Source organism: Psammomys obesus, unplaced genomic scaffold (assembly GCF_907164565.1).
Source record: "Psammomys obesus unplaced genomic scaffold, mPsaObe1.curated_primary_1811, whole genome shotgun sequence".
NCBI classification, from domain to species: Eukaryota; Metazoa; Chordata; class Mammalia; order Rodentia; family Muridae; genus Psammomys; species Psammomys obesus.
Genome location: NW_026596085.1, coordinates 14,276,848 through 14,287,237, shown reverse-complemented (window position 1 = coordinate 14,287,237; position 10,390 = coordinate 14,276,848). Strand labels below are relative to the sequence as shown.

At 44.9% G+C, this 10,390-nt stretch overlaps 1 protein-coding gene across 5 annotated transcripts in view; it reads left to right on the top strand.

Annotated features, from left to right (window-relative positions):
- Ppara (peroxisome proliferator activated receptor alpha) overlaps positions 1 to 10,390 on the top strand; it is a 67,031-nt gene that overhangs the window by 49,614 nt on the left and 7,027 nt on the right. For all 5 annotated transcript variants that reach the window (XM_055626886.1, XM_055626885.1, XM_055626884.1 and 2 more), the window contains 2 exons: positions 277 to 479; positions 9,402 to 9,849. In XM_055626886.1, coding sequence (XP_055482861.1) covers positions 277 to 479; positions 9,402 to 9,849 — 651 coding nt within the window. The remainder of the gene's footprint in view (positions 1 to 276; positions 480 to 9,401; positions 9,850 to 10,390) is intronic.

Genomic DNA, 10,390 nt, shown 5'->3' with positions numbered 1-10,390 from the left:
GATAGATAGATAGATAGATAGATAGATAGATAGATAGATAGATAGATAGATAGCTTACTTTTATTCCCCTCAGCTTGGCTGATGGCCTACCTGAGAACAAGCCATCCCCCCGATAAGCCATGTGCTTGGTTTTGTTTTCAATCTCTTTGGTAGGAAGTTCAGTCATAATGAGGAATGGGTTTAGCCTTCCATTCCTTGTGTGAACTTTCTATTCTACCTGTCGCCTCTGCCTTGGGCATCAAGTGCCTTGATCATTTTACATCTCCCCAACTCCAGCAATTCGTTTTGGAAGAATGCCAAGATCCGAGAAAGCAAAACTGAAAGCAGAAATCCTTACCTGTGAGCACGATCTGGAAAATTCGGAAACTGCGGACCTCAAATCTCTGGCCAAGAGAATCCACGAGGCCTACCTGAAGAATTTCAACATGAACAAGGTCAAGGCCCGGGTCATACTCGCAGGAAAGACTAGCAACAACCCGGTAGGTGCTTCTTCTGTCCTTGGTACCTTAAAGTATCTCTTGGTGAGATGTCAGCTGGAGTCCCCGGCATTGTCCAGTGTAGGAAATAGAATTTATCCCAAAGTCCAAGGGATGGCCATGGAAATACATGAGGTCATTCTGAGGCTCTAAGATGTACTTTCACACCAACAGCTGCCTTCTCGCCTGGGCTTGCCTCAGCTCCTAGCAACTGTGGCATTATAAAGACTGTGTAATTGATAGGACAAAAATAATCTAGTTAATACCTTACCTAGTATCGGGGTGTTCCTTAAGTGTGTTTTAATCCCTATTTTAAGGCCAGAAATGAAGCCCATCCTTCCCCACTCAAAACGCTGTCATTCTTTCTGCCAAAGCTGTATCTGGCCTCTTTGTCACCTTCTTGCTTTTCCTTCAGCATGATGGCTCAGGTCTTGGGGAGGCTTGACAGGAAGTAACCGGTATATCTCAGCTCTGCCCTGTGTCTGCAACTCCTGTAACGCTTGCCTAGCCCATGACCCACTATAGTCTCACAGCTGGATAAGCCTCTGTGCACTATAGAAGGGTGTCAAGAGCCATTTTTACAAAGGGACCAGCCCTTGCTTGGCACATGAGGACTCTTGCCTTTTTCCCGTGTGCCTGGTACGACAGGTTTAATTTATGGTAATGAGTAGCTTGGAGGCTTCCTCACTGGGAATTACAAGCTAGAATTTTTAACCACAGAAAAATGAAAGATTTTACAAGCTGCATACTTTAATGAGCAAGCCCGACCTTTCTTTTTACTGGGTCTTTTAATTCTTCGGTGAATTCTTCAGTGAAATGAGCTGAGGCATTTTAGAAGGTTCCAGCAAATGCCACACCAGGTGGTCCCAGAACCCCTTTCCAATTAGAGCAGTGGTCCTCAATTTTTCTAATGCTCTTCCCCTTTAATATAGTTCCTCATGTTGTGGTGACCCCCCCCAACCACAAAATTATTTCATTGCTCCTTCATAACTGCAATCTTCTACTGCTGCGAATTGTAATGTAAATACCTTATATGCAGGGTATCCAATATACAGCCCAAGGGGTCACAACCCACAGATTGAGAACCCCTGAATTAGAGGCTTTCTGGATCACTTGGTAAAATTTACATGTCTGTAATGATAACCCCAAATGAGATAAATCAGAATTTCCACTTGAGACCTTTCATTTCTCTCTCAAACTTCGAGACTTAGAGCAAACGTAAGAGTCGACTCTACTGATACTCCAACACTCTGCTTGGATATTGATTTGCTTCCCTGCTGAGCTGCCTCCGTTTTCTTCACCACAAGGTTCTTCAGAGGGGCCCACCGTCCTCTGTCAGAGTTGAGGAAATGAATGGTAGAGTAGTAGTCCAGGGCTAGGGACTACTATATGAGAAATACAGAATGGGGATTGGGGAGGCAGATGTCTCAGAGAGTACAGTGCATTAGGACCTGAGTTCAAATCCCCAGCACATACAGAAAAAGTCCCAGCACTGTGGAGAGAGAGACAAGAGGATCACTGGAGCTTGCTGGACAGCGGACTTAGCTGCATCAGTGAGCTCCAGGATCAGTGAGAGAACTTATCTCAAAAAGTAAGGTAAGGTAGAGACTGACTGAGGAAGACAACCTACATCAACCTTTGTCCACTTACACCTTCGGGTACCATACAAACATGTGTGTGTGTGTGTGTGTGTGTGTGTGTGTGTATCTCACAGATCTCACACACACACACACACATACACACGTTAATGGCTTATGGCAACTAACTGCCTGCTTCAACCACAAATATCTATGCAGGAACCAGTTTTAGATACAACATCCTGCTGCTTTTGACCCCACATTTGGCTAGAATCACCTCCTACCTCCAGGTCTCGAGTCATTTCAGAGGCCAGGCCTTCCCTTCCTGCCCAGCCTCCTGGCCAGCTTCCCAGAACGCGCTGCTCTAGTGTGAGACCCTATCTTTCCTCTTCCATCTGTGCCCAGCCTGGGAAATGTCCAGGTGGCAGAGCGCCTGCCACCAGCTTCATTGTCCTAGTATCTCTGTAGGATTCTGGTCTTGCTGCAGTGGCATCAAGAGGCTATGCCTTTTGCAAGATTTAAAATTTTTATTTTGTGTGTGCATGTGTATGTGTCCATTTGTGTGTGTGTGTGCGTGTGTGTGTGTGTGTGTGTGTGTGTGTGTGTAGTGTGCCTGAGTGTATGTCTGTGAAACACATGTATGCAGAAGCCTGTGGAAGTCATTGGATCTCCTGGAACTGCAGTTACAGATGGTTGTGAACCTGTGTGGGTACTGGGAACTGAACCTGTCTTCTTGAAGAGTGACACGTGTTCTTAACCTCGGAACCATCTCTCCAGCCCCATGTTTTATGATATTTAGAAGGCAATCACCTTTGAAGGTGGGAGTTCTTTCAGGGAGGCCAAGGTTTAGCCCTGATGCACTCAACTTGGCCTGTGCCCCATGGTGCAATGCTCAGTGACTGTCAGGTTCTAGTCTGGGACGACCTAACAGCCCCAGGAAGGCCCAGCAGAACATCAGTGAGACACAGAACTGTGTGTAGCAGGTTAAAGTGCATGGCTGTGATGAACTTGAACTTGTGAGGTGGGGGAGATGGGCATTCATGCCAACAGCATAAAGCAGTCTTGCTGTCCTACAGGTCTACTAGGGCAGGAGCAACCACAGAACCTGCTTTACACCACACTGGGAACAGGAAAGCTTGTCTGTGGTATGTCCAAGCAGCCTCTCATAGAGGAATTTTAATTCAGAACATGGCTGTTCCGGCAAGATATCACATCCAAAGACCTTCTAGGTCTGTGTGATCCGGCTGGAATACAAATACGCTTTAAGCCGGGAGACAGAGGCAAACAGATTTGAGTTCAAGGCCAGCCTGGTGTAGAGCAAGTTTCAGGTAAAGAAAAGCTTAGATCTAGGCATGGCGGTACATGCCCAAACACTGAAGGCAAAGTTAGTTTGTAGAAGGAAGCACCCATGTTTGAAGGTGATGTCTAATTGAGTGGCAGAAACAGTGACAAATCAGAGAAAGACTTGACAGAATAAGATAAGCCCAACTCTCAGAAGAGAGAAGAGAGCAGTAAAGGGAAGCTACTTAAGGATCCACACAGAGACTGAGAGGAGGCTATTTTGCCAGCACAGTGATAGAGAGACAGGTTGCAGACAGAGAGAACTCAGGTGAAAAGTGAATGAGCCAGAGAATGAGAAGAAGCCAGGATATTAGGAAAGATTGCAATTCAGAGGCCAAGCAGGGTAATCCAGAGGCCAAGAGAAAAGCCAGATTGAATAAGTCAGCTGGAAGAGGAGCCTCAGCCAGAACAGCTGAGTTGAACCAGCCAGCCCAGAGCTCAGATAGAACAAGAAAGGGCGAGCTTATTCAGCAATAAGTCTCAGAGGCTGAAAACATTCTAGGCCTAGGTTAGATTGTACAGAGGCTAGGAGTTTCCAGGATTAGGCTTATGTTAGCAGAGAGAGGCAGTAATCCTCCCAGACAACAAATGAACCAGACTAACAAAAGGGCTTTTTGTTTGCTTGTTTGTTTTTTTAACAGCCTCTAGTTTGCTCAAAGTAGAGATCAAGTCCCTTTTTGTAAAAGACCTATCAGAGGAAGTGGAGGCCAGAGCCCTCCTAGAATTGGTCCAGGAATGGGAGCCTGGAGGCAGCTTCCGGTAGGCCACATTGTTGTAGGGAAAGGTGGGTTTAGCTGAGAGCAGGGGCTGAGGAGACAGATAAGATTATTGGTGTCCTTCTGGACCCTGTGTCTGATTTGAGTGAGCCCCTAGGATTTCAGACACATGAGCCAGAAAATGGCCAGGACCCAGGTGATAGGGCTAAAACATCTCTTGGGACTTTTTCTTCTGGATTTAAAAGTGGCCAAAATAGAACCCGGCTTCCAAAGAGGCCTTTTAACAGCTTGTTAGATGTCTAGGTGTGAGGCCTCATAACTGCCTACTTGGGCACCTGCATGTACATGCTCACTTAAACACACACACATACACACAAGCACATAATTAAATAATCTTTAAAAAATAAAAATAAAAACTTGGGGACTGGAGAGAAGGCTGAGCAGTTATGGGCACTGATTGCTCTTCCAGAGGAAAATCCCAGCACCCACATGGAAGGAAGCTCACACCTGTTTGTAACTCCAAGATCTGCCACTCTCACATAGACATGCATGCAGGAAAAGAAAACAAAAAAACCAAAGCATATAAAATAAAGTAAATAACTTAAAAAATAAAAAGTCTAGTCACCATATTGACCTGTCCTCAGGGTGACAATGTGTAGGCTTGGCTAGCTTGAAGCTTGCTCTGTAGACCAGAACGGTCTTTAACTCACAGAGATCCTCCTTCCTCCTTAGTGTTGGGATCAGGGGCCTGTGTCACCACACTCAGCTTTTTGTGTGAGAAAAAAGTTCTTACTAGCCCAGTACTGTCTTTATTCTCATGGAATTCTTTTGCCTCAGTCTTCTGACTACTATGAAAATAGGCATGTGCCTCCACGCCCAACCTGACTTAGAATTTTTAAAGAGTTATTGTACTTTAAAAAAAATTATGTGCATTGGTGTCTACATGTATGTCTGGGTGAGGATATCTACTACCCTGCAACTGGAGTTACAGACAGTTGTGGACTGCCATGTGGGTGCTTGGAATTGAACCCAGGTCCTTTGGAAGAGCAGCCATCTCTTCTTCAGCCCCAAGTTATTATACTTTCAGTCATGTGTAGATGGGGCTGTGTGTGCACAGCGAGTGGGGGTGCCCACAGAGGCCAGAAGAGGGCACTGGAGCTGGAGTAACAGTCATCGGAAGCTTCCCAGTGTGGTGCTGGGAACCGAACTCAAGCTCTCCGGGAGAACAGTGCTTACTCTTAACTGCCGAGCCGCCTCTCCAACCCTGAAAGCCAGAATTCTTAACTGTCTTTTAGCAGGGGCCCAGCTGTTCATTTTGCTTTACCCTGTGAGCTATGTAGCTGAGGCTGTCCTTGTCCTTGGAGATGCCCTCTGGTGGTAATCATCACGCCTCCTGATGATTACGCCCCCTATGCCCCCTACACCCCCTACGCCCCCTACGCCCCACAGCCCCCTTCTGGAAGACTCCCTGTCATGTCAAATATTCTGGGAGGCCCCAGCTCCTCTCACTGTGTTTCTCTAAATCCTGACTGTTTATTTTCTTGCTTTCCACTTTTATTTCTGCTGGAGGAGACGACAGTTCTGCATCTTGATCCAAAGGCAGAGACCATGTGCCATACCAGGCATAGCTTGAGCATAGGAGACCTCAAAGCCCACCCCCACAGTGACACACCTGCTCCAACAAAGTTACACCTCCTGACAGTGCCAATCCCAATGGGCCAGGCATTCAAACACATGAGTCCATGAGGGCCATACTTATTCAAACCACCACAGATAGCAATCACAGAGAATCACACACACCTCCACTCTAAACTGTTAACTCGTTCTGATGGCTCATAACCCCTGACATAATGTGAATGCTATGGAAATGACTGCTTTGCTGGAGTGCTTAGGCAATAATGACAAGAAAAAAAAAATGTCTCAGGGCCGAGGGTCTGACTCTCTGCTAGAGAAGCTTTTCCAGCATATATGAGGTCCCGAGTTCAATTTCCAGTATTGCAAATAATCTTTAAAGTCAGTCCTTACTCAGTATACACATTTAATTTTAGTTACTCAAAATTATATTAAACTTAGTTTGTGTGTGTGTGTGTGTGTGTGTGTGTGTGTGTGTGTGTGTGTGTATGAGGGTGGGGCATGCACATGTGTGTGTAAAGGTCAGAGAGCAACCCACAGGAGTTAATCTTCTTGTATTATGTGGGCCCCAGGGATTAAACTTGGGTTTTCAGGCTTGAAAACAAACACCTGCCAAGCTATCTCACCTGCCATAAAATAGTGAGTCCACTGCATTTCTATTGTCCCTTTAATCAGACTTTCCATGTTTGTTTTTCTGAAGTATCACTGTTCCCAAATCATTCCCAAAAAAGTGGTAATCAGACCTGTCATTAAGGTCTTTAGAGAAACTAACTCTCTCTCTCTCTCTCTCTTTCTCTCTCTCTCTGTGTGTGTGTGTGTGTGTGTGTGTGTGTGTTGTGATCCACCTTGTTCTGACTTGAAAATGCTCAGCATCTTGGCTCTGAGTTTTGCTCACAGAATGTTTTCACTTGCCCATGAGTCATTTTTCTTGAATTATTTTGTGTATGGGTATTTTGCCTGCATAAACATCTTTGCACCGTGTGTGTGTGTGTGTGTGTGTGTGTGTGTGTGTGTGTGTGTGTGTGTATAGTGCTCTTGGAGGTAGAGAGGGGTTCAGGTCCCCTGGGGCTAGATTTAGAGATTGTTGTAAGCCACCATGTGGGTGCTTAGTAGGACCAGATCATCAGGAAGACAGTCAGTGCTTAACCACTGAGCCATCTCTCCAGCCCCACAATGAGCCATTTTTAGTAATCCTCTCATAGAATCAGATTTTTTTTTTCAATCCAGGGCTATATTACATGTTCAGGCTCAACTTAAACACCTCACAGAAAATTGCTTCTCCTCCACACGCCCTCCTGCCTCTGTACCAGGCACATGCCAGATGCCTGGACTGTGCATCTATTCTGTGGTTCCTGAAGATGCTCTTGACAACCCAGCATGGGGAGGGCGAGTTAGGCTGGGATGCTTCATTTCTGTGCTTAGATAAAACAATACCTGGCTACCTCATTAGTGACTGTACTCACTCAGCATAGACATTACGTGTGTGGGTGTGTGGGTGTGTGTTTGTGGTATAGAGGGTCACAAAATTCAGAGCCCTTGATACTTAGCAAACATGAATCCTGGTCAGTGGTAGGGCAAATACTGGCTCTTCTCAGCACTCCGGACATTTAATCCCTCTGAGCACAGAGACTGCAAAACCATGTGTTCTAGCAACAGATGATTCTTTTAAGCAGTTTACTTATTTTTTAATTGTACACACTTGTGGGATACAGGTTGAAAATTAGATGCAAGTACAAAAATGTGTACTGACAAAATCAGAGCTCACTGTCAACCTGCTTAAACATTTTTATCATCATGTGTCCAGAAAGTTTAAACTTCATATGAAACACATAAAGATCTCTGGGGTCAATGGCATTATCGGATCCTTCTCCCTTCTCTCTTCCCTACTCTCTGTTCCTGAGGCTAATGTTTTTAGCACCCACATGAGTGGCAATACACAGTATTTGTTTCCTTCAGTTCTGTCCATCTGGTCACAAATACGAGAATGTCTTTTTTTTTTTTAATGACTAAAGAATATTCTCTTGGGCATATTCATTCATCTGTCAATGGACATCCTGACTGATTCCACGCATGTCTCTTGAGAATGGTATAGCAGTACCTATAAGGATGTGGTGTGTCATAGCTAATTTCCTTTAGTCGCTTTATTTGTTGTCTGTCCCTGTGTTGGGATGGAACACCTGACAAACATGAATTAATGCTGGGTTTATTTTATCTCACAGTTCGAGGGTCTGGTCCATCCTGACAGGGGAGGCATGATGGCAAGAGCATGAGGCAGCTGGCCACATTATGGCCACAGTCAGGAAGCAGAGATGGTGCTGGCTTTCCTTTAAATTCAGTCTGGCACTCCAGCCTTGAGAATGGTGTCACCCACATTCGGGGTGGGTCCCCCACCCCAGTTAGACCTCTCCAGGAATATCCTTACAGTTTATCTTGTAAGTGCTTCTGAATCTCACCGGTTTGAGAGTCCAGATGAACCATCACACACATGCACAGTGATGACAAAGCTGGACTGCTCACTAAACTTTATATAGAGGCAGACCTGCGGGTGGAGGTCATAGTGCTACAACATACAGAGACCCGGGTTTGGATTTGACCCTTGTTCCTGGACAGGCCACTGACAAGGCTTATGTTTTCTACACTGAAAGGCACACTGGAAGGTGGTCCAAGTCTCACTCTACAGAGTTGAACAAGGCCTGCCTGTTTGTCCGATAATGATGATCATATATTCATATGGCAGGCTTATCCAAAAGTCAATGCAAAGTAATGATAGTTACCTTCAAAGTTTATGAAATGATAAAATTAGGAATTACTTAATGGTATTAATTACTTAATACCATTCCAGTAGTATCTAGGAGTCTGGCGAATGTAATTAAAACGTAAAGGGGCTTTGCTACATTCTCATCTTCACTTCATTGCCAAAACCAGCACTTTGGGTTACTTTTGTCTCTTTTTCTAGATTTTTGTTTTATGTCTTTAATTATGCATGTCTCTGTGTGGATACATATAAATGCAGTGCCCCAAGAAGCTAGAAGACAGCATTAAGTCCCCTGGAGCTGGAGTTACAGGTAGCTGTGAACTGCCCAACACGGATGCAAAGAACTGAACTCTGGTCCTCTGGAAAAGTAGATCGTACACACTTGTAACCACTGAGCCATCTTTCCAGCCCAGAACTTTTGTTTCCTAGTATTGAAACCCTTACCCAAGGCCAGGACATAATAAATGCTATCTTCTAAATTTTCATTTATTTTCGTTCTATGTGTACGGGTGTTTTGCCTGTGTACCACCTTCTCCCGTGGTCTGCACAGGTCAGAAGAAGGCATTAGATTCTCTAGAACTGGAGTTACAAACAATTGTGAGCTGGAAACTGAACCAATGTCTTCTGCAAGAGCAGCAAGTGCTCTTAGCCTCTGGGTCATCTTTCCAGCCCTGACAACTATTATCTTTCTGACTTATATTGTAGCTTTCTGCAAAGTCTTATGTTATCCAAGTTTGAAGTTGTCCAAGGACAGGACTGCACTGCACATGTACTTTGAATTGTCCTAGCGCCAAGCTTGGGGGTTTGGACACAGTAGCTGCTTCTTAGTTTATTGATGGTTAAGAAGATTGCATAGCTTGTCATAGAGTAGTCACTTGACTAACTTCATCACCTTCCTTTGTAGCCTTTTGTCATACATGACATGGAGACCTTGTGTATGGCTGAGAAGACACTTGTGGCCAAGATGGTGGCCAATGGCATCCAAAACAAGGAGGCAGAGGTCCGGATCTTTCACTGCTGCCAGTGCATGTCTGTGGAGACTGTCACCGAGCTCACAGAATTTGCCAAGGCCATCCCGGGCTTTGCAAACTTGGACTTGAACGACCAAGTTACCTTGCTAAAGTACGGTGTGTATGAAGCCATCTTCACAATGTTGTCCTCCATGATGAACAAAGACGGGATGCTGATAGCGTATGGCAATGGCTTCATCACTCGGGAGTTCCTAAAGAACCTGAGGAAACCATTCTGTGACATCCTGGAACCCAAGTTTGATTTTGCTATGAAGTTCAATGCCCTAGAACTGGATGACAGTGACATTTCCCTTTTCGTGGCTGCTATAATTTGCTGTGGAGGTAAGTTGATCTGCCACTGTCAAGGCACTCACCGGCTTTTCCTCTGGAGGAACTCAATGGCTGTCAATATGGTGCCAGCCTGGGTCTGATACAGTGAAGTGAGCACCATCGGGGTGGGATGGTGTCTGAGCCCAAGTTATTGCCAAGTAGAGCTGAGTGAAAATATTATACCTATTATACACTGTAGTTCCATTCTTAGTATATATCCATTAACACATACTGCCATATTATATGCATTAATTTAAATACATGCTCCACTGATAACATAAAATTATATCAAATGTAAGCATCCTAGATACACATATTATACTGTGATAATTTGTACTGTTAATATTATAATTATTGTGCAGTTAATAGTCTGGAAAGCACAGTGCAAGTGCAGGCAAGGTGCTGTTGCTGTTAATGCTGATGTTAATTCATGCTGAGAACTATCATGCTCTCTGGAAGCAGCGTCAAGGTCTTCTCTGCCAGAAGGAATAATCCCCATGAAGGAAGATCCAGGCCTCTCTGGGGAAGCTGGCTCTATGGTCCCTGGTAGTTG